This window comes from Archocentrus centrarchus, chromosome 19 (genome assembly GCF_007364275.1).
Source record: "Archocentrus centrarchus isolate MPI-CPG fArcCen1 chromosome 19, fArcCen1, whole genome shotgun sequence".
In the NCBI taxonomy this organism is placed as follows: Eukaryota; Metazoa; Chordata; class Actinopteri; order Cichliformes; family Cichlidae; genus Archocentrus; species Archocentrus centrarchus.
This window is the reverse complement of record NC_044364.1, coordinates 28,452,997-28,476,955: the sequence shown is the minus strand read 5'-3', so window position 1 is coordinate 28,476,955 and position 23,959 is coordinate 28,452,997. Positions and strand designations below refer to the sequence as shown.

At 42.7% G+C, this 23,959-nt stretch overlaps 2 protein-coding genes across 3 annotated transcripts; both read left to right on the top strand.

Annotated features, from left to right (window-relative positions):
• The first annotated feature begins 1,104 nt into the window (after nucleotides 1-1,104).
• Nucleotides 1,105-6,158, top strand: tmem106a (transmembrane protein 106A). Of its 2 annotated transcripts, none has more exons than XM_030754749.1 (8): nucleotides 1,105-1,287; nucleotides 2,089-2,258; nucleotides 2,537-2,600; nucleotides 2,702-2,855; nucleotides 4,369-4,509; nucleotides 4,603-4,646; nucleotides 4,749-4,802; nucleotides 5,756-6,158. In XM_030754749.1, exons 2-8 carry the CDS (start codon nucleotides 2,093-2,095, stop codon nucleotides 5,865-5,867), a joined length of 735 nt encoding a protein of 244 aa, XP_030610609.1. In that variant the 5' UTR covers nucleotides 1,105-1,287; nucleotides 2,089-2,092; the 3' UTR covers nucleotides 5,868-6,158. The 2 variants fall into 2 exon arrangements, with proteins under 2 accessions (XP_030610609.1, XP_030610608.1); XM_030754748.1 differs by having other exon boundaries at nucleotides 1,106-1,287; nucleotides 2,086-2,258.
• A 2,441-nt stretch (nucleotides 6,159-8,599) lies between these two features.
• arl4d (ADP-ribosylation factor-like 4D) lies at nucleotides 8,600-11,067 on the top strand. Its single transcript, XM_030754750.1, has 2 exons — nucleotides 8,600-8,717; nucleotides 9,630-11,067. The coding sequence occupies exon 2, from the start codon at nucleotides 9,742-9,744 to the stop codon at nucleotides 10,345-10,347; it is 606 nt and encodes a 201-aa protein (XP_030610610.1). The 5' UTR covers nucleotides 8,600-8,717; nucleotides 9,630-9,741; the 3' UTR covers nucleotides 10,348-11,067.
• Nucleotides 11,068-23,959: the final 12,892 nt, after the last annotated feature.

The following is a 23,959-nucleotide window of genomic DNA, read 5'->3' as shown; positions in this document are numbered from 1 at the left end:
AAATCCCTTTAGCTGTAATATGCAAATTAACGTATCGCCCACTACAATCGCTTACTGCGCGAAGGAAGGCTGGTTAATGAATAACAGCTCATGTGATCAGTGTTGCCAAGTCCGCTTATTATAAGCGACTTTGGGCTTGTTTTTTCTAAAGTCGCTTGCAAATCTCGTGAGTCGCGGGTTGCGGTTTTTTGGACTTGTTTTTGAACGTGGAGTTCCTTATTTGGGCTTGACTTTCTTTCCGAGTGAAACTCCTTGATTATCTCTCGGCGCCCTATAATAAAGCAAAAGACGAGTGGTAGGTAGTTTGTCCCTTCCAAGCTCCCGTTTCCTGTTTTTCGCTCCTGCCCAGGTTGACCGGGCGCACACCCAGAACAAACACTGATAACAGCCTAGAGAGGAGGCAGCGCAAGAGTGAGCTCCAGTAAGTGGGGGAAAATATAGAAAAAAATATAAAGAGTGGGAGAAAGAGAGCGCACTTACAGAATGGATCCGAGCTCCGATGGGAGACAGTGGCGCTAAAAGTTTATATACACTATATGCAATACATGGGGGCGCCGCACAAGAGGGCTGCGCCAAAACAACGCGGCGAAATTATTTCTCTAGTTGCATTTTCTGTATTTAACAGCTGTGCATATGAAATGCGCTGATTAGGCACCCATGTGCTCCTTCAACCCCCCCCCCCCCCCCCCCAATAAATAAATAAATAAATAAAAGAAATTGTGTCCGCATACACCTCTGAAAGTAGCTGCGGTCCTAATGGGAGACGTACCAAAGGCATTCCCCAGATTTTGCAAGTGTGAAATATGTGCTCACCATGCTGGTTTAGTTCAACATGCTAATACAGAGAAGCACACACACACACACACACACACACAAAAACTGTGCACCCTTCTCTTCTATGAGGCTAAGAACCATGGGTTTGACTGCTCCAAAACACTGAGACAAAACAAAGAAGTGAGCTATACTACTACACAGCCATACTGTTTAAAATCGGCCTCAGGTTTACACAGTGTTGTGAGCTGCCAGTTGGGCTTCTTTTGGGCTTGTTTTTATAGAGCTGGTTGCTTGTTTCTGTCGCGAGATCTGGCAACACTGCATGTGATCAGCCACTGGAAGGAACGCCTGAGTCAGAGCATCGGGAAGCGCTGCTCGCAGTGAGCGCACATGAAGCAGCTGCGCGACTGTCTTAATCCAGCTTTTAAAAAAGCTACAGGAGAACTTAGCGGGCAGAGTTTCTGCGCACGTCCTGGACGGTATTTGGAGTAAAAACTGAAGCGGAGCTCTGACGTAAGTTTGCAGGAGATGACGTGTTTTGATCTTGCTCGACTTAATTTTTATTTGTATAACAAAATTGCGATTTTGGACATGAAATCAGTAAAAAAAACTGTTATCATTTTAGACCCTAGAAATATACGTTACAGTTCAACACTGGCTAATGGGCTCCAGAGTGAATACACGTGTTATAAGAAACAGGAATTTCCTACATTAAAAGTGGTACTTTATTTATTTTAAAGTGTTTAAATACTTGGTTACGCTCCGGCCTTGCACAGCAACGATCAGTCTTTCATATACAGCAGATAAGATATGTAATGTGTACTCAAAATACACACTGTGGATGTTTTAGTGTAGCTTCCTGTAGTACAACACAAACCAGATCTGCCAGTTTAACGTGCAAAGTCTGAGCTCAAATGTCCAAGTGTCTGAAAAATATCTTCTTCCGGTGTCAACTCAGCAGTTTCCTTCTGTTTACACGGGGCAGGCAGGCAGGCAGAGGATGAACTGAGGGGGCTTCAGGATAAGATAAAAAAAAAAACGATGATTTAGTACGGTCAGTTATGAACATCTGCACTACTAGAGTCTAACACTAAAAATCTAGAGTTGGACATGAGCATAAAAGGCCCCCCTTTAAGAAGGAGACACACTGCTGACTGCTCACAACCCAGCATGTAGAGCAGTAACCAGCATTTATTGGTCATTACAAGGTTTATGAGGGAGGCAAGCATAACAGCTGACCACACAACAGTTGCAATCTGATAAGTGCCAGTCATAAAGTGTGCTTCAGCCATTTGAATGTGTTCTGTACAGCAGTGTCATGGTTGCACCAGGTAACGTCAGCAGCATCAAAGAGGACCCTGATGTGACACAAAACATGGAGAAGGTGAGAACTCTGCTGCACTTTCCTCCGTATGGTGCCATGGATGAAAACCCAACAGGGGACACCTGCCCCACCTGCCGTGGCACCGGAAAAATTCCCAGAGGTTGGTTTTTTTTTTTAAATGAAGAAAAATCTGTTTTTTCATGTCTGCACTGGTCCGTTTTTGCACTTTTTTTTTTGACTGAAGTTTTAATGCTCTAACACCAACATCTGCTGATGCTAGAGGAAACAGCCAGCTGTTAAAAAAAACTGTAGCTGAAGAAAAACTGAGACTATGTTGAATTCTTCTTCTCCAAATTGGTTTCACTTCACATCAGACTGGAAGCTACTTTCATATAATTTCTGTGGTAAAAACAAAACTTTTCCTTCTTGTTCTGACAGAACATGAAGACCAGCTGGTTGCTGTGATTCCGTGTAATGATGTAAGGCTGAAACCCAGACACACGTAAGGAAAATAGGAATATGTGAATGTGTTTGTGCCTTTACAATGTTGAACACTGTGTTCATGGTTCATTTGAAATGTTGCATGTCTCTGTTGTATTTCAGGAAGCTGTACGTGTGCATCTCCATGGCTCTGTGTCTCTTTGTTTGCTGCCTAATCCTCTTTTTCCTCTTCCCACGGAGTGTCACTCTTACCCCGGTGTCTGTGCTGTCAGTCATGGTCTACTTCATGCCAGATAAAGTTGAAATAGAGGTCACAGTGAGTAATTCAAAAATCATCTCTACTCATCAGTGGTTTTGGTGTCACGGTGCTGTCCTAAGCAGCCAAAATTCTGAGCAACACTGAAAGTTTCTAGATGGCCATTAGTACCCCGGTGATGAGGCTGATCAGAGATGGTAGGACCATGCAAATGATGGCTGGCTTGATCGCTGTTTTTGATAGAGCTGTGAAAAAGTTTTCTCACGACTCTGTGCAGCTCTGGGAGTTTGCTGCTCTGGAGCATTCAGTTGTGTGTTAACACAATGCCACAATCTTCCCATGAGGAGATTTCCCAGCAACTTCACCCCAAGATTTGACTGTGCAGTGCTCAGAGAAATTGGGGAAAAAAAGCCATGAGCTACATCTCAGACTCTACAGGCCTCTGTTAGCGTGTTAAACGTTAAAGTTTAATTAGAAGAAGACTGGGCAAATATGGCATGTTTAGAAGGGTTGCCAGGCCTGCAGCCACAGGACCTGGGCACCTTGCAGTCACTGAGTCGACCATGAGCTCCTCTGTATAGCAAAGTATTCTAGAGTCAGAGGTGAGGCCATCTGTCTGACAGCTGAAACTGGGTCACGAGCACGACGGCGGTCCCAAACACAGCAGCAAATCTCCAACAGAACGGCTGAAAAAGACTCGAGGTGCCGCGGTGGCCCAGTCAAAGTCCTCATCCCGACTGAAATGCTGTGACCAGAGCTAAACAGAGCTGTGCATAAATGAATGAACTGAAGCAGCATTGTGAAGAGGAGTGGGCAAATATTCCAGATATTCACAGATTCAAACAGAAGTGAATATATGTTCAATACATGTCCAGCTTTACTTAAGTGCAGTCGGCTACAGTATATTCCTTCTTATCAGACCATCAGTCTGCTTTGATGACAGACTTCCTGGTTCTCCCGTGGATTAGTCATGCAGAGTGTGGAGTGTCGGCCAGCTTTTACCCAGATCTATGCAGATCTGTGGACAAGTGACGCGACCTCTGATCCACTTCCTGTGATAAACATTAGGCAACCGGACTTTGAGAGTCAATAAATATCTGCAAATGACTCACCTCTGGAATATGCTGCACAGCATCGTGGACCTCGAGGTCTACCTTGTGATTCATCCTGTGAACGACGGTACTGTGGGAAATTTTTCATGTAGGAGTTGCTTCTCTTTATAGCAGCTGCACCATCAGACTATAGTTGCAGTCGTTTTAAGAAGCAGTAGTTCCTTAAAACCATGTAGGTTCAGAATGTGACTTAGAAACGAGCAGCAGTTTAAAATCTGTGTGATAACGAGTGGAGGCCACTGTAAATATTTTACAAACGGACATAATGTGTCTATAACTGTAAGAGGGTTAAGCCATTTTTATTGTCGCTATCAAAACACGATCCACCTGAATTGCACTCACATGACAGATTGTACAGTAGGTCACTGCCCCACTTACGCCGTGGTTAAAATTCCCGGACACTTTTATTGATCCAAAGGTGTGATTGTTGCACTTGACTTGCTGAATTGATCATTTTCCAGAATCTCATCAACATCACCAATGACAACTACTACCCAGTTGAGATTGTCAACTTCAGCATTCAGCCTGTGGTTGCTCAAATAGCCATCGAAAAGACCAAGATCACCAATACGACAGCCATGCAGCCCCGATCGCAGAAATCAGTGAGTCCCACACTGGATGAATTGCACTGCTGATATTCTGTATTTATCGTGTGTTTAATTTCTGACCTCTGCACCCTCTGTTGTATTTTGCAGCTTCCAATTCTAATTGGCCTGAATATTATAGATGAAGGCATAGCGTAAGAGATGAACCTTAGATTTCAGCACATAATATCAAAAAGTCCATCATTTTTGTTCATATGTTTGACTTCTTTACATGTCAACTTTTTCATACCTTTCAGCTCTTACTGCAAGTCAACCAGTTTTAAGATTCACACCTTATTCCTGGAGCTTCAGTAAGTGTCAACCTCCATCTAACATTCAGGGGAAGAGGCAGAGACGCTTTCTCAAACCCACAGGGTGTTAAAAGTACTCCGGCTTCCTCCTACAGGCCAAAGACATGCATGGAGTTTGGTTAATTGGTCATTCAAATAGCCACAAAGGTTTCCAGGATTTGTCCCAATCTGTTGTTGTCAGAGACTATTGCAGCTGAACGCTGTTCTTGTGATAAACTTTTTCATAAATGTTCAACTTCTAAAGTTGTGTTTTTGACCTGTCTGAATTTGCTCGCCTTTGAGCTCGGTTTTAGTGTCCACCATCTCCTGAAAAAATAATCGGCATCTTGAGCTATCAAATCCTCTGCTGTGTCCACCAGGGCCTTTCCAGATACACTGGCAAGCCACTTTATTAGGTACACCCTGCTAGTACCAGGCTGGACTCCCTTTTGCCTTCAGAACTGCCAAAAAACAGGGTGCTCAGGTGTTGACATGATAGCTTAGTAGGTTGTACACCCATGATGTGACTCTCCTGTTTCAACACATCCCAGAGGTGCTCTGTTGGATTGAGAGCTGGTGACTGTGGAGGCCATCTGAGAACTCATGATGTTCAAAACCAGTCGGAGATGATTTGAGCTTTGTGACATTTTTATTTTTTGGTAAAATTTTGCATGACTTCATTAAACACAACAACATTAGTGCACTAGAAAAAGAACACTGATTCTCGGGGAGGTCAGGCGGCAGCTCTGTTTGCTTTTACACAGACAGACTCACCAGGTAGTCTCCAGGTTAGCCTGTCAGCTGTTTAGTGCTGGGTATGCAGAACACACACGTGGCTGGAAGCAAAGCAAAGTGCATGTATGTTTGTATGTTAAAGCTGAAAGACGCTAAAATGTTCACATTACACATTTACATAAAAGGATTATTTAACAAACAAGCTTTGAAACATGTTTTTTTTTTTTCTCTCTCTTCAGAATGACGATGAATATTTCGTACCTCTCCCACACGGAGCAGCTGTCCGTGGACACCTTTGAGTATATCGACTGCGGCACCAATTCAACAACCCCACACCCTGTGAGCTCATGAATTAACATAAATGATCACTGCTGTACAATCATCTTTTTCTCTCTGTTGTTTTAACACATGAGGACACTTTAAATTAATCACTACAGTGTTAAAATGTTAAAATGTTGTTTTTGCTTTTGTGTTTGATCTGCATGTAAATGTAAGTTTCACAACATTGTGGGACAGAAGTACAATTTCTGAACTGTAAAACGTAAAAGTTATTTTTGAGTCATGTCATTTTATGTAATAGTGTGTTGACCTCTGATCATCTTATTCTTTTTCATTTGCACTTTATTAAACTGTGAAAGTTAATGTTACAAATTTAATGGGTTTTTTGGCCACAGCGGCTTTTATCGGCAGTGTAGGGAGACAGGAAATGCGGGCAAGATACAGGGGAAGACACGCGGGCAAGTTGGTGACAGGCCAGGACTCGAACCCGTGCCGCAACACGGCATATGTACGTGGTCGCCAGCTTCATCACTAAGCCACCTGGGTGCCCTAATGTTTTTATTTTGTGAAAAACTTAGTGCTTCAATTGGATTTGAGAGGTTAAGTAGCAGCCAGGTGCTGCTAATCAAATGCACTTTATTAACGTGTCATCAGCAGGTGTGGAGCACCTGTAATAAAGGCACAGGTTTTAGCAGTTTGCTGGTCTGGAGCTTTCAGGTGTTAACACAATGCCAAGGAGAAAAGACAGCAGCAATCTTACAGATGCAATTGTTGCCACCTATTTTTTTTATATATATATATATATATATATATAAATGGCTTAAATAAATGGCTATACGGCCATTTTCAAACTATTTGAAGTTGATCATACTACAGTGAGAAATCATTCACAAGTGGAAAACCGCCAGGACAGCTGACAATCTTCCCAGCAAATTCATCCCAAGCTCAGACCGTGTAGTGCTCAGTTAGGATGTTAAAGTTCATAATAGTACAGTCAGAAAAAGACTGAACAAGTGTGGCTGGTTTGGAAAGTTGCCAGGAGAATGGCAACATTGCAACGCGGCTCAGGTAGATCTGAATAAACCACAACACTTCTGGAACAATGTGCTTTGGACGGATGAGACCAAAGTGGAGATGTTTGTCTATAATGCACAGCACAAACACCTCGTGCCAGCTGTCAGCATGGTGCTGGAGGGTTGATGAGTTGGGTTTGTTTTGCAGCTGCAGGACCTGGGCACCTTGCAGTCACTGAATCAACTGTGAGCTCCTGTATACCAAAATATTCTAGAGTCAAATGAGAGACCATCTATCTGACGGCTAAAGCATGGCTGAAATTAGGTCACACAACATGACAATGATCCCGAGCACAGCAGCAAATCTGCAGCAGACAGAGAAAAGCATCAAGGTGCTGCGACGGCCCAGCCACAGTCCAGCCCTCAACCCGACTGAAAGGCTGGGGTGGGACCTTCAGAGAGCTGTAGTACGCAACCACAGAGCTCCTTTTTTCACATGTTTAAACCAGAGCCAATCAAAATGTTGGATAAAAACGTCAAACCCAAAATGAAGTGCTCACCCTGCCTACAGAAGGTCGCCAATATTTTTCCTCTGTTATGTCAGCGATTGTCCACAAGGTGAAGCCAAAGTGTCTTCACAGAGTGACACAACAGGCCCACACTTGACACACAGTGTAAGACACCAGTATTGTGGCACTTGTGCAAAATACAGGAATATTTTCTAACACAAAAACGCTGACAGGGAAATGTATGTCATATTCTCTGATTATTATATTTACCCTCCAAAGTCTAAACGAGCGAAGGGTCTACCCTGAACCACTCCATGGTTTAGGGAGGTGTGAAACTTCCAGTTTGGTCATCAAATACTGAAAGTTTTTAAAAGTGTACTGCTATTCCTGGGGTGGTGATGGCAGCATTACACGGGAGTGAAAATGAATCTAAAAATCAAAATTATTTCTAGAGCTGTTGTTTGAATCATAAACAAGCAAAAAAAATATTTTTAAATTCCAAAACTGCATATGAAGGTTCAATTTCAACGGCTGTGTTTTTATTGTTGAATCCTTAATTCAGCCAGGTTCTCTTTTTTAAAGAGAAATCTGTACAAAGGACAGACTGAAAGATACATAATACATGTTAAAAAAATATCTCTATATATATACACGAGTTATTAAACACATAAATATGACCATTTAAAAATGTGTTGGTGGTATCGGTGAATGCTGCTTCATATTTTGCAGCTTGTTCAATTATTAAAGTATTTAAATTCAGCTTTTCAAAGTCCAGCGTGCAGAAGAACACCTGATGTTGAAATGTCCTGTGACTGGACCATTGTAAATACTGTTTTTAATTTAACCAACGAGCAGAGGTAACCAGGCGACCTTTGCAGAGCCTTGTATTTAAACATCATCCAATGCTGCTCTGTTCTTTTAGTCACAACTTTGGACTCAATGCATGGGGGAAAACTCAGTTCTGTATTTGAAACTGCACCCATTTTTCATCTGTTTTGTTAATGCATGAGAGGAGTGGGGTAAGGGCTGACTTTTGGTTTCATATTTTAATGGCTGAGGTCCAGGTTTGTACTTGTTTAGATTTAAAGAGAAATATTGAGCAGTTTATTATTTGAATTTTTAAATGCATGCTATCATGCAGCGGCTTTTGCTGGTCTGACCCTCCTGAGATTAAGTTGGGCTCTATGTGGCTGATAATGTACGCGGTTCAACTGCTGAACCACCAGGGGGCGCGGAGCAGCCCTCCAGGTGGCCGTGACGTCACCCGGGCTTAAGGTGCTGTGCGCTGAGTCTCCCCAGAGCTTCTCAGTACTGCTGGAGGAGAGCACGAACATCGCTGGTGATCAGCTATGGCCGTGTTTATCGCTTGTGGATGATGATTTCACCGAACATCTAAAGAGGTACGAAGATGTTTAAATATGCAGAGAAGAGGTCAGGCTCTATTTTTAATGTTTGAGTTCGCGCAGGCTCTGCAAACTGCATGCATGGTTTATTATCCTATAGTGCCGTTATATATATATAGATATAGTTGATGCCTTAATGCCTTAAAATGAATCGTGCAGGCTCATTAGGTAGAAGAAGATGAAGTTGTTCAGTCTATTTGCGCTTTAATGATCAGGATGAACACCTCACATGAAGTAGGTGGTGAAATTTCATGCAGGAGAAAACTGGAGAAAAAGGTGGATTATTCATTATATATACACACGTTTCAAATACAATCAAGTAATGAAGACATCAGTTAATAAACGTGACAGCGCATTGGCTCTGCACACAATAACAGCTGGATGAAAGTCTCGCTGCACACCTTATTAACATTTTTTGGGGTCAAAGTAAATAGATGCCCTCCTGTAAACATGTAATGGCTTCATTCTGTCCGAAGAGCAGCTGTTTGATGGGTATCAGGATGTCAACAACAACCGGATTAGTGCTGCTGAAGCAGTCCTCGTAGACAGTGAGCAGAGGGAAGCAGTGAGTACATGTTATCCGTTCCCTGCATTGAAATCAATCTGCCCCGGGAAAAGCCTTTTAGGTTTAGCAATCTTAAGAGGATTAACCCTTAGCAAATAAACTGCATCACCTCAGACACCAGTGAACTAAGGTTTGGCTCTGTGATGTGCCCTGAAAGCACGAGACATTTATTGTTTTAAAGTCAAGTTTTGAAGACATAAACTGTGCAGGTGCTTTAGTAAGGTAAGGATCTCAGTGGGAGGAAATTTTAAGTGCATTTCAGTTAGCAAACATGCCTGAAGCATCTATTGTCTTCTCATTAATTGTTAACCCAGCATGTGTGTGTGTGTATGTGTTTTGATAAGGCCTCCAGCACTATCTGATCTTGGACGGGGACCAAATGCCAATCCACTGAGAAAGGATTAAAACAGGAATCTTTCACCTCACCTAAGTAGGTGTGAATTGCTGGCTGGAGCCATGGGGAACCAGCTGACTGATATCGCTCCCAGCACGCCGTTCCTGCCAAGCTTCCAGTGCCTACACGTGGTCGTCATCGGCCTCGATTCGGCTGGCAAAACCTCTCTGCTCTACAGGCTCAAACTGAAGGAGTTTGTGAAAACAATCCCCACCAAGGGCTTCAACACGGAGAAGATTAAGGTGGCAGTCGGGGCGTCACGTGGAATAAACTTCCAGATTTGGGATGTGGGCGGGCAGGAGAAGCTGCGCCCGCTCTGGAAGTCTTACACTCGCAGGACGGACGGGATGGTGTTTGTGGTGGACTCCACCGAGCTGGAGCGGATGGAGGAGGCCAAAGTGGAGCTCCATAAGATCACCCGCACCTCAGAGAACCAGGGAGTCCCGGTGCTAATCCTGGCCAACAAACAGGACCTGGACACGGCCTTGTCTGTGAGCGAGATGGAGAAGCTGCTCTCCGTTCATGAACTGAGCATGTACACGCTGTATCACGTGCAGAGCTGCAGCGCTGTGGACGGTCAGGGTCTCCACCTGGGCCTGGAGAAACTCTACGAGATGATCCTGAAGAGGAAGAAGATGGTGAAGCACAACAGGAGCAGAAAGAGATGAACTACTGGTTCGCACTGTGGACTTTGGAGATTTACACACTGCTCCGACGCTTCCAGGCTTAATGGTCCTCTTTAATGGGAAAGCAATTTGTGCCAACAAAAACAACAATTACACACGGCCTGAGGGTCAGGAGAAATTGATTTGCTCATAATAAGTGAAGCAGTATCGACATTCTTTGTTCTGCAATTGTGCAGCTGTCCTTTGAGAGCTTATAGATTTAAGGAAACCTTGATAGCAGTTAGTCTTCACTAAGTGCTTTTTTTTTTTGTTTTAAAAGGATTTCTGAGAAGACATTTGCGTCTTCACTTTAGGACTAATATATGGCCACGTTCCCGTTTGATGAAGACAGTTTATAAAAAACGTTCTTCTGTTCTCTGAAAGGCTCGCACAGACTCTGCACCACTAAGTTGCTGTTTTTCTTCCACAGTGTACGGCTCTTTCCCCAAAATATTTATTCACTGTATATGTATTTGTGCTGGACAGAGGCTCCTTTTTTTTTGTAAATTATATGAAATGAACAGTGTCCATTGCTCACTTAGCAACAATATTTAGTTTTATTCCCAACAGAGAGCAATCCTAAGTGCATTCCCTTCATAGACACATATATGAAAATTTAGTTACCACTGTATTATAATAATAATGATAATGATAATAAAAATAGTGTTTTTACAAATTGTACAATTTTTGTAAACTGAAGACTTAATAAATCCAAGCACTGTACAGAACTTGTATTGCTATCTTTGTATTTTGAAGGTAATTCATAGGAATGATTGAGCATCCTTATCATTTTGGATCACATGACTTTGGGTATTTAAACCAACAATCTCTCAGCTCTACATTCAGCTCAATATTTTCATTTTTATGCACCACAACTTCATTTTTTGTCCACCTTCAGGTCACCTCTGCAGCATCATTTTCTTTTCAGGAAAAAAAAAGTTTAACATTATCTGTCAAAAAGAAAAGGTTATATAAATAAATCTTTATTCCAATGTTGATGAGTCTTTAGCAAGTGGATTAAGGAGACTCAGTGGTAGAAAGGTGAGTCCATGAAGGCATGCATGTGTATATAAGTTTAATCTATGACTTTAATCTGGGTTTATAGTAAAACAGTTTATGGAGTTCTGTTTATATGACACCAACAAGGCATTTTCAAGGCTGATTATATATTTACTGGTGTACCTAACAAAGTGGCCGGAGAGTGTAGAGTTTTCCCTGTGATATCTGCAGCTGTGACATTAATTTGCAAGTGGATGCTAAAATTAAATGACCAAATCAAAATACTACCTTGAAAAACACATTTTCTTATAATTCGTTGCTGTTAATTAGACAAACTAATATTACTAATGACGGTAACACAGACAGCAGATTTGGCATAATTATCCATCATTAATCATTATTTGGGGTGATATCAGACATGCATGCTTTGTTAACTTGCAATTAAACTGCAGTCGTGACTGATGACACATTTGTGTGTGAAAATTAAGTGTTGCTGATGTTTGTGCAAGTTGAGCAACACTTGAGGTGTGTTTGGGAAAGCGGGCGGGAGGCCTTGATAAAGCTATGGCCCCGGGGCCTGTGGTATCTTAATATGGCTTTGCTGCCTGCTGAGCACCAAACTGCGTTAAACACCTAAAGAAACATATTTCCCTCAGGACTTGGCAGACTGATGCAGAGCTGAAAGACAGCAAATATTAGATTTGCTTTGTCTGCACACAAGAAAGAGAAATTATATCAACCAATGCATATTGATTTGGGAATATTTAATTCCCCAAAAACCTGCACTAGTACCCCAAAATCCAGTATGAGACGGGCTTTAATTAATATTGCTCTGCATCAAATATTTGCTGCCTTAAAAGATAATAACATCTTTGTGTTCTTACCTAAACGGGGGCAAGGAGCTCCTCCTCTCCTCCTCCCCCACACAAGACCAAACAATCCGTTTAGTTTGATTTCCACCCACTGCTGACAGCATAATTGCATCAGTTAGCGGTGAGACGGCTCAGAGGTGAGCTGCTTGAGTGGTGGTGTTGATTTTGCGGTCATGTGGAACCACCTGAGGCCATCTGTACAGCAGATGCTGCGTTGCACTCTTGCTGGAAGTCAAAACAGAAGGAAGTGGATTGGAGTTAGTTTGTCTCAATGCTAACTTTGATATTACTTTGATATTACTGTCATATTCACCTTTGTTTAGTGACCCTGGAATGAAATAAAAGAATTAATATCACTGGAGCTGCATAAAAGCATCTTGAAAAATGTATGCATGGAGTCAAAGAAGACATGATCTCCTTGTCTCTTGCTGGTTACAATATCAGAAACCTATTTTCTGTGACCTTTTGATTGTCACCTGTCAATCAAATCAGCCACACCAATAGCTCCAGCATCCAGGTGGATGAGTTATACAAAACTCAGAGTTGTGCTTAAGAGGGAAGCTATCCACAGATAGCAGGCTGTAAGCATGCTTTTTAATGCTCTGTAGTAGGTCGGTTTAGCATGGGAGTCTATGGGGTTTGACCTGCATTTGGAGCCAGCCTCAACTGGCCACTAGAGGAAATGCAGGTTTTTGGCACTTCAGCGCTGCCTTCATTTTCCCACTCGGTGTTAATCCTCCCTTAAGTTGCCACTCAGCTGTGCGTGGGTGTGCTCCTGCTCTGTATTTGTCTTGCCTGACATGATGAGATAATGACTTGTTACCTATTCGCGTGCCTCCCGCTGAGTGTTCTTAAACGCTGAATGTCAAGCACACTCGTGTGCACATCAACACATGCGTGTAGATTTTGACAAGAAACCGGCACACCCACGCAAGCACACCGGTATGCACGCACTTCTTGACTCATGTGACCTCATCGTCCCCATTATTCACAACGGTAAGCTCATTAAAAGTTTCAAGGATGTGTGTTGCAGCATCATCCTCACATAGCAGCTGGTCCCTGAATACATTTGCATCATAATGTGGTGTTTTCAACAGCTGAGACACATTGCGGGCATTTGGAGGCATCAGTCAGCCAATGAAAAACAAAATGCATGTGACTGAGCTTATCTCCTCAGATGAGCAACTCCATGAAGATACGGGAAAGAGTTGTTGAAGCTAGGTTAAGTGGACGGGTGACAATAAACGAGCAGCAGTATGGCTTCATGCCAAGAAAGAGCAGATGGAGGAGTATAGAGAAGGTCAGAAGGAGTTTCACTGTGTCTTTGTGGATTTAGAGAAAGCAGATGATATGGTGCCAAGAGAGAAGCTGCGGTACTGCATGAAGAAGTCAAGAATATTAGAGAAGTATGTGAGGGTGGTGCAGGTCAGCGATGTGGTGGACAGTGATGAGGTGTGTGGTAGGAGTGACACATGGGTTCAAGGTGGAGGTGGGTTTACATCAGGGATTGACTCTGAGCCCCATCTTCTTTGCAGTGATATTGGACAGGTTGACAGATGAGGTCAGGCGGGGGTCTCCTTGAACTATTATTAGTGTACAGATGACGCTGTGATCTGTGGTGAGAGTAAGGAGCAGGTGGAAGAGAGTGCAGAGAGGTGGAGGTATCTGCTGGAGAGAAGAGGAATGAAAGTCAGTAGAAGCAGAACAGAACACATGTGAGAGGGAAACAGGTTTAACAATGCAGCAGATACCCGGGGTCAACAATTCAAAGCAGAGGACAGTGCACAGCAGAGGTGAAGTAGAGAGCGCTGGCAGGATGGAGTGGGTGGAGACGAGTGTCAGGGTGATTTCTGACAGACAGGTAGAAGCAAGCGTGAAAGAGGAGATTTACACGATTGTAGTGAGACCTGGTATGATGTATGGTTTGGAGATGGTCGCACTGACAAAAATACAAGAGGTCGAGCTGGAGGTGGAGGAGGTGAACATGTTAAGATCTTCATTGGCAGTGAACAGAATGGACGGGATTAGAAATGAGCACAGCAGAGGAACAGCTCAGGTTGAGGACTTTGCAGACAAAGTTAGAGAGGTGAGGCGGACACGGTTTGTGCAGAGGAGGGATAGTGGATATGCTGGACAAAGGATGTTGAAGATGGAGCTGTCATGCAGGAGGAAAGTAGGAAGGCCACAGAGAAGATTCATGGATGTAGTGAAGCAGGATGTGCCGACTGCTGGTGTGACAGAAGAGGATGCAAGGGACAGGCTGAGATGGAGGCAGATGATCTGCTGTGGCGACCCCAAAGGGACCAGCCAAAACAAGAAGAAGAAGAGAACGCACACTTGCAGATAAGGAAAGGCGCTGTCGTGCCTACAGTATCCTGCACATCTGACTGACTCCCATCCAGTGGGGGGAAAGCCTGAGGGAGCTGCATGTGCATTGTCTTTTTTTGCACAGAGCTTTTCTCTTGCATGTTTCTGTCACATGCTGTGCAGACTCCTCGTTATTCTCCACCTTGCCTCCTCCTTTCTAGGGCATTCTGGTGGCTGACAAGAAACACAGGAGAGGGAAGCCTGGGGATTATGTGTCAGGGTTTAATCTCACATAGGCAGGTGTATCCCTGGAACAGTGTGACATAAAGCAGAGACAGGCACACCACTGGGCTTTGAAAACAATAAAAAAAAAAAGGCACAAACAATAAATTCTTCCTCCTGTTCTTAAAAATCACAATGCAATGACTGCAAGGAAGCACCACCTTTATATACCAAAAAGCAGTGCTTTGAACACATAGATGACATGTTTATGATGACTATGCCAACATGCTTGATGACTATCCTCAGTTAATTATATTAAACATAGTCATCGTTGGGTCTCTGCTTACAGTGTTGTAAAACTGCATGCATGCAGACGTTCAGGCTTCTGAAACCTTATTCAGCAGATTTCATTGAACTATCATGTCTCTGTGTCCTGTTTTAGATATGTACAGTATTATTTTCCTTGTGTATCCTTGTTCCTCATTATTTTGAAGAGTTGCTTGCCTTGTGCAGCTTTATTGTTTTTTTTTATTTCCCTCCTTGGAGACTGTCTGCACTGCCCTCATTAGTCTCACCTGTGTGCCCCGTTAGCCTCGTCTCGTCCCTGTCAGTTATCAGTTCATTTAACTTCTGGTTGACCTGCTTGTGCTTTGGTGGTTTCTGGTTTTGTGGAGTTGCTTTTCATAAGCTCTTAACAGTTTTTTATTAAAACTTGACTCCTGTGATTCAACCTGTCTGTGGTGTCTGCATTTGGCTCACCTCCTGTGGATCAATAAGCCGAATACGAACACCAGAGGGGTGCCCCACCGAGGTCTGCTGACCCAGTTGGGTCTGGTTATACTCAGAGTTTCAGTTTAATCTTGCTTCACTTTTTAGGTGGACTGTTTGCTTTATGTCTTATGTCAACATATGCAGTATTTCAGTGTGTTTCTATTTGCATACTAAATGCTATAAATCAATCAGTGTGCAGCACTTTTCCTTTAACCCAAGTATGAACCAAGACATTGCACTGGCTGGTGAACCAACCAACTCACAGCTTGCATGGCTAAATACAGAAACATGAAAAGCAAATTTCCATGAGTAAACTGGCGGATGTACGTAAACAACCAACAGCATCAGTCATAAAAAAAAGTCCCCATAAATAACAACAGACACGTAACGCTCTGCTGCAGTCTCTTTATAGGCCCTTTGATGAAAAGCAGCAGGGAGCTGGGCACAAATCCAGCGCTCTTAACATGTCCACCCAGGCCCTATAGACGTAATTTCACCATGGCAACCCAGAGTCAGCAGTCACTAAAGGGCGACCCAAGAGGGCAGCGGTGGGGGTCAAATTGCTTTTTGTGGCTGGATGTCCAATCCAGCTGGGGTTACTGAGGGGGCAGGGAGATTAGAAAAAGAAGCTCAGATCAATACAGGAATCCTGAGATCATCACCCCACACCGTCTATTTCTCTGTCACTTCAATCTTTTCCTTTTTTCTGCCTTTACCCCCTCTTCTCTATCCGGATTTACTCAGCATCAGTTTTAAAGTTGTCAATAACCTTGGCTTTGTTTCCTCTTTCACTCTCATCTGCATACTGTATTTACCAGTATTGCTATCAATAGAGGCCTTTCAAGGAGATCAACCTTGATGGCATTGCTGTGGCCGCAGGGGGAGGTTGGTGCAGTGGAGAGATGGCTGTCTGTGCAGGATACGGTGCAGAGTGAAGGTCCTTTGAGGGTTCAAAAGGGACGGTGTTTGTGGGAGGGCTGGATTAGCTGCTTCAGCTTTTATTCCTGAAAGGTCGTAAAGCTGCCATTTGCCTCCTTTAGATTCAAGCCTGCAGGACTGAATGGATGGGAAGGGATTGCAATGGAAACAAATCCTGAAATCTTCTGCGCTTGGGGCTATAAATGAAGAAATAATTAACACCAAGGCTATATTTCTTGGTCATGAAAAAGGCAAAGTCACCATGGGAGGGGGCTCTGTGTTTGTGTCAAATTGCTTTTATCCCTGAGGTAAGCCTTTACGAAAACATGTGGTTCAAATCATCGCTTTGATTCCTCCTTTGCTATCAGCTAAAAGGACAGAAATGAAGTTATTGTGAATAAGTATCACATCAGGGGTCAGGGAGCATTTATTCATGCTTATATGTGCAGCAGGCTCAGGGTGAAGGATGATTTATTGCTCGGGGGAGCTGTGAGGAAATAATGGGCCATGCATTTGCTGTGAGTTAAACTTCATGGCCAAACTTTTCTATAACTTGTTCAGCTGCAGGAGTGATATAAGAATGACTTCATGAGTGATTTCATGCCTCCACATGGAGTCTCCAAGGGTCACTTGCTTTTCAGGCTCATGAAGTGTTTCATTAAAAGACAATGTGGCAAATCACAGTGCTGTTGTCTTTGACTGTTTTCACACACAGCTCAGTAACAGAGCTTTTAAGATGCGTTTTCTTTTGTCTTAATGCGGCTGCAGTTAATCCAGTCTGGATTCCACACTCTGCCATCCAAGGTCTATCCCTGATCCCGCACCAGGATTACCCAGAGACCCATCTGGCACGAGCCAGCTAGCGGGGTGTGCACGAACAGCACCCAGTGGCCACCAAATGCATGCTAATCCTGAGTGTTCCTGCTTTAAGAGCAGGCAGACCTCTGAGCTGTAACCCAGACTGCTGTGCTGATCAAAGCTGACTATTTGTGTCACACTGGCAGTGGGCGGATCTGGGAATGTGCTGACATGAGATTTATGTGGCTTGATTTAGTGTAATGGGATGATCTAATATGAGAGAAGAAGCATAAATAATTGTCACTGTTAAATATGTGCTTGGCAATCCAAGCAGTGACTCAGTGCAGCTGTCTGATGAGCAGTGAAAGCTGTCAACATTTGCTGTAAAAATACAATAAATTTACATGAACCTTTTTTTTGTGAATACAGTAAAAATTAGTCAGATAAAGAAAACATAAGAGCTGTACATTGTTTATGATCAACCTTAATATCTCCTGAAATAATTATTAAGAGTACACAAACCATATTGAAGATATACTGAATTATACAGTCTGTAGCTAAATATAACCTTTGACTAATATTTTACAAGTAATATGGAGACGGGCAGATTCAGTGATTGGGTGTACAAAGCAGAGGACTTTAAAGCTTGAAGTTGGTCTCTGTCCTAACCGAGGCGATCATCACTCTCACTCACATGGATCAAAACTATTCACATTTTTCCCAAAAAGTCCAAAATATGTAGTTAAGGTGCGGTTACCATAAATCATTCTTGAGGTTAAGCATCTCTCTTGTGAGAGTGTCCCGGGTGCAGACAGGGAGCATTAACCGTGCAAGCTTTTTTAAGGTGAGAGAAACTGTTGCCCCTGGAAAACACGCAGACTCAGCACGAAAGGGTCCCACACAAGTTCATGGCCAAGACCCCACCCTAAGGTAGCCCCGGGTTACCCGTTCATGGTTTAATTAATATCTATATTCCCATGATTTCTTGAGCTCGCCAAAGAAAACAAATACTTTAAGTTCAAGTCACCAACTTGGCAGTGTTGTTTTGTGTTTCGACTTTCTCTAAGGTCTCATAAATGAAACATTCTTGTATAAAAACTATTTTTGTTGTGAGTTTGGCAGATATTGTGGCATGCCTCATGAATTTAAAAATCAAACAAAGTGATGAACTCATCTCTCTTTTTTTTATATAATGCAAAGAATTTTTTTTTAACCATTATAGATTTTAATTTTTCTTTCTGTTTCTAATCACTAAATATGTTTTGCAGTGAGCTGCAACTGCCAGACTTAGAAAAGGAAGATTTAGTGGAGAGGCCTCGAGGCAGCTGCTTAATGCCCAAAGTGAGCATCTGTGGTGTCTGCATTTTGACAGGGATGAGCCGGGTTAGCTCCTTTTTACATAAAATAATTAATAGATAAAGGCAATAACACAAGTATGAGCCACTGAAGCAAGCACTGCTGTATAAAATATACTGGGATATAAATTACCTCTCGTTTACTGTAAAGAGTTCCAGGTGGTCAGAGCACAGAAACTAAAAGCAGTTCTTCCAATATTTACACGATAATAATTTTACCATTTTGGTAACTACTGCTGCTTTCATACTTTGGCTTCAGCAAAAAAAAAAGAAAAAAGGTTTTAAAAAGCTCAACACGAGACAGCAAGTAAATATAGCACAGCTCATATTTCCATCAGCGCTAGAAGAGGGTAAATACAGCACTGAGGTCAACAGAAACATGACTCCACGTGAATCATCGTGTTGGATTATAGCTGCTAGATGTGTAAACAAACAGCATTTACTGCAGCTTTTAATCCCGATAAGCTGAACCAAAACAGGGTGCAGTCTGCTGTGTCTTCTTCTTCCTTCTGCTTTTTTTTTTTAGGTTCAAGGTTCAAGGTTCTTTATTCGTCTCCCTTGGGAGAAATTTGGCTCGGCTAAAAGGGGGCACTGCTGCACAGACAATAAGAGCATCCAGACAAATAAAAGCACTACAATAAAACAAGAACAGTGAGACGAGCACGCTAAGAATTACATAAACAATAAAACAAGACAATAAAAACATGCTAGCACATAAAAATGCTGTGCAAAATTAACCATACCTACTTTGATGTTTCCTCATTGATAAGCTCGATTGATAGAGGCAGAAATGAGTGTGTGTGTACCAGCTATGTTTACAGGGGGGAATCCTGCAGCTCCTGCAGGTCCAACAATGTAATTCTGTGTGAAGAACACAGCAGCTGTCAGTTAAGATGCTGTTAGCCTGTAAAATGACTGCCTGGTCAAAGAGGTCCTGGAGGTTAAAAGGAGTGTGACCCACGATCCTGCCTGCTGTTCTTATTAAATACTGAATCCGAGTTTTGGATTTGATTGTCAGGTCCCCAGACCAGCTGGCGATACCGCACCAAAGGATGGACTCTGTAAAAGATTAGCATCGTGTTTTTGCAAATGCAGAATGAACTGTGAGTCCACGCAAAAAATGACACTGGTGGATTCTGGCAGAAATGGTGGCAACCCGTGTCCACCTGCTCAGGTCCCGGTCAGTGTGTGTTTAATGGTATCATTGTGTCCGGTCACAGGGTTCGGTCACCAGCTGATCTGGGATCCAAAATAGTGTAAACAAATTCTGCTGTTGAACTGCACAACATTTAACTTTTTGAAGCATCTGGATGTGGAAAATGCATCATTTTATAGTACACTCACAAATTCACCCCAAATCCTCTGAGCCATTTTTAACCCATTTATATACTGCTTGGTAGATTCAGCTACATTATAGCTCAAATTTCTTGGCAAACTTATACAAATTACAGCTGCCAAAAAAAGTGTATTGGAACAAAAAGTACATCTTCTTTTAAAGGTACAACAACAAGCAGGGTATGAAGGGGAATCTGGTCTTGCTGTGCAGCAGCGGGTAAAGACCTCATGATAATTTGCATTGTTAGCTCTAGTTTGTGATCAGCTGATCTGTGATGCTGCTGCTCTGAGGAGGACTGCTCTTTGAGGATTTAGGAAACCTCATTTCTTGACAAACAAGTTTCAGATTTTGTCGAGCGCGCTGATGCAAAGAAAGCCCGGCTTTGTTGAGCTTCCTTTGTAGTACACCTCTGTGGTTTCCACTGTCCATTTTACTTTGGTCATTGCTCTCCCAAATGTGTTGTCTTCCCATTCATTCCTTGTCTGTCTCCACCCTTGTCTCACTGTAGTCAGACCTCTGTGTAGTGCTCTCTTTCCCTGTGTCTGTATGTAAGGTTTAAACTTCTTAACCTTTTCTGAGCATTCGTTGTCTCTGAGAGTGAAGTTATCACACATTTACCCGTTTTCCTTTCTGGGAAATGCAGCCACTGTACCTGCCATAGTGTAGACTCTATTATCTGAAGAACAACAACCAGGGGAAGGATTTCATTTCATCTCATTTGTATTAAAGGGAACTTGTATTTTGTCAAACCACAGCTGTGTCTGAAAAGATGACTCACTCCACTCCAAACACAAGCTGCATCTTCGAGGTCATGCTATCGCTCCCCATGTGGGTTTTGTTGACTGTGTGTCCTCTCTGGGAGATCAAGATCAGAACTCCATCAAGTGTGGGATCCCAGCGTCACATTTGCTCTGTCGGTGATGCAGGAGCAGCTTGGGCTTTTGTTCAGAGCACGTGGGAGTGAAGCTGCACGTGAACTGTGGGCCTCATGGCAAAGCAAAAATGAACCTACTGGGTTGATATTTTTTATTCTCTGCTTGTGATGAGAAACAATGATTATCATCCATGCATGTCTGTTTCTAACCTCTCTGTACTGTTCTTTTTTCAAGTAAAAAGAAATACCCACCAAAAACAAAGTAAAATATAAAATATATTCTCCCATCAGGAGATTGCACCGCTCAGTCTGAACTCAGGGTCCACTTATGTGCTTGTTCTGGAGGGTTCGGCCGCACTGTGGACTCCTCGTATGCAGACTCGGTTTGCTCTGTTTCCCTGTTTGCACCATTTAGTTTTGCTGACTTTGATGCCTTGAATCTGTGGCCTCATCATTACCCGGAGCTTGGCATTTGGAATAAAATTCCTTAATCTTTAACCATTTGATGGATTGCTGCACAGACTGGCTCAAACATTCATGTCCTCTCTGCGTAACAACTATAGAGAAATATCACTTTTTCTGTAAGTTATTTTAGGACCAACTGTAACTGTAAACTGCCACTGCTGTCATAATCAGCTCTACAGTGAATACATGCATATTCCCCATCATATCCACTATAGTTATGTTTTTATGTTTCAAGAGTCTTCATTCCCTCCTGCTTTCTGCTGATATCTCTGGCTTCATGTTTATTTTTTCATGTTTCATCATATTTTACATGGAAGGTCAGTTCTCGTGTGTCTATTAGTTTTTCTCCTTCCCTGCCTCAAATGTTTCTACCTCAGCCTTCTGTGTACATAAAGCTTTTCACATTTCTCCAATTTATGCTTCCTGGTCTCCTCTGTCTTCCTGTTATTGACCTGCGAATCAATGTCTCAATTCCTAAAATACATTTGGAGGAGCGAGGACGTTTGCTGGAGAAGCTACAACGGAGGATGGTGCAATTTCTGGCACCTGTGAACGCTGGCTTTGCCTCCTGGAAACAGCTGTTCACTGCTGGGAATAAAAGGTTCTGCATTTCCTGTTGTCCTTGTTGAATCACGCCCTCATCCTCAGTACCTACCTGCTTCCCAGTCTGTGCTTGATTGAGTTTGGTTTAAAACTTAAAAAACTCGGCTCAAGTCAAACTAAATGAAAATAAGTTGGATACACTGTAAACTTTTATAATAAAACCAAATAATACTTGTTCTAGTTACAGTGGGCTGAAAACTGTATTGTGATGAGAGGTAGTGAGGGGGAATCCATGCGGATCAGATCTGGTATTTGGGGCTTGAGGCACCCAGTGGCCTTTTGTTCATCCCGAGCTATTATTGCATTCCTCGCGTTGCTTTTTTTTCATGTTATTCTATCAAAGATTTCCCTGTTTGAAGGTCTCAAGTTGGCCAGACTCTCAGGTCATTGCTTCATGGTTGGGTAAATGCTGTGCAGTGAAGGTCAGCAATAAAATCCCAATCTTCCACTGGCCATAACTACACGGGATAACCCAACCATCAGCGCTGATGTGACAACAGGAGATGTGGTCACCGAATCAAAACGCATAAACCTGGAATGAAATCTGTTTTTAATGCACAAAGAGCAGCTGGCCGTAAAATGATGGGCCAGGTTTGCTCATCTTTTGGCCAGACCTGCACTTTTTCAGCTCAGTTCAGAGGCACTGTGCCCCAGTTTGTACTAGATTCATGGTGTCAGTTAACAGTGGGAAAATAATGGCTCCAAAGACTCTAAAACACAAGATTGTTTTAACTCTGTAGCCAATATTTATTTCTCATAAAGGTTCTCTAAGTAGCACTGTCAACAGAGCAGTTTAAGGAAATCATTTCACATATTAAGAATATCATGAAGAGTTTAAAAGGAAATTGGTACAATTCACATGTCTTTACTTAAGGTGAAGCTAGCTTGCCACAAAGGACTTGAGGCTCCAAAAATAACGGCTTCTTTTGGCTTAATATCAATAAAAAAAATGATGATCACAGTATACACAGCCCCTTTAAAGTCTTTTGTTATAGGTTGTTAACGTTATAGCTTGTTGGCTTAAACATATAAGCCCAGTTTCCCGTACAGGGATTAAGCCCCAGTTCTAGATTAAATCACATTTTAAACCAGGACTTATTGCAGCAGCTTGCTCAGACATGGATTATAGTAGTCCCAGACTTGTCCTAGGCTTGAGTTAAATAATCTTCTGTCTTGAAGAACAGAGCTAATCCAGGTCTAAATGAAGACTTAAATTAAACCTGGCCAGAGTAAAGGCTGTTTGCTCCACTGTGGATGGGCAAAGTGGATTATCTTGACTACATCAATGATGCGGGAAGACCACCACCAAGACCAGAAAGAAGCTTCCTCAGAGACAGAAGTAACCCGCTGAATGAATTTGATGATACAGATTTCTGCGACCGTTTCCGTATGTATAAAAACTTCAGCTGAAATAATTTGTTTCAGACAAAGATTTCATGTGACTCAGTAAGAGGACCTCCTCTACCTCCTTCCTTACAGGTACTTATCACTCTGAGATTTCTGGCATGTGGAACTTTCACCGTGAAACAGCAGATTTGTGTGGTGTGAGTGAATCAGCTGTCTGCAAAATAGTGCACAAAGTCTGCAAAGCTATATGTGAACTGAGAGAGGATTACATCAAGTTCCCAGCTGCTGTTGATCAGACAACCTACAAGCTACAGTTCTATGAATATGGGAACTTTCCTGGAGTAATTGGCTGTATTGACCGATGTCATATTCCCATTAAGTGCCCTTCAACAGAAGATGCTGAGCTGCACAGGAATCGTAAAAACTGGGTGTCTGTACTCCCACTATGCAGTTCTCAAACATTGTTGCACATTGGAGCGGTTCAACACACGACTCAAGGATTTTCCAAAACTCCTCTTTGTGTGCTCAGTCTGAAGCTGGAGACCACACTACTTGGCGACAGTGGTTATGCACAGACACACTTCTTGTTTACTCCTTATCTGCATCCTATCAGGCCTGAGCAGCAACGCTACAACCGAGCCCACACCCACACCAGAGGGCTGGTAGAGCACATTTGGTGTCTGGAAGAATCGTTTCAGGAATATGTTACGATTTGAACCAAGAAGATGCTGTATTGTTATTGTGGCAA

Excerpts from the sequence above, each read along its gene's own strand:
- tmem106a (XM_030754749.1), top strand. The coding sequence starts at position 2,093 with ATGGTTGCACCAGGTAACGTCAGCAGCATCAAAGAGGACCCTGATGTG. Across the intron at positions 2,601-2,701 it reads AGGCTGAAACCCAGACACAC|GAAGCTGTACGTGTGCATCT; the intron begins GTAAGGAAAATA and ends GTTGTATTTCAG. Across the intron at positions 4,647-4,748 it reads ATTATAGATGAAGGCATAGC|CTCTTACTGCAAGTCAACCA; the intron begins GTAAGAGATGAA and ends CATACCTTTCAG.
- arl4d (XM_030754750.1), top strand. The coding sequence starts at position 9,742 with ATGGGGAACCAGCTGACTGATATCGCTCCCAGCACGCCGTTCCTGCCA.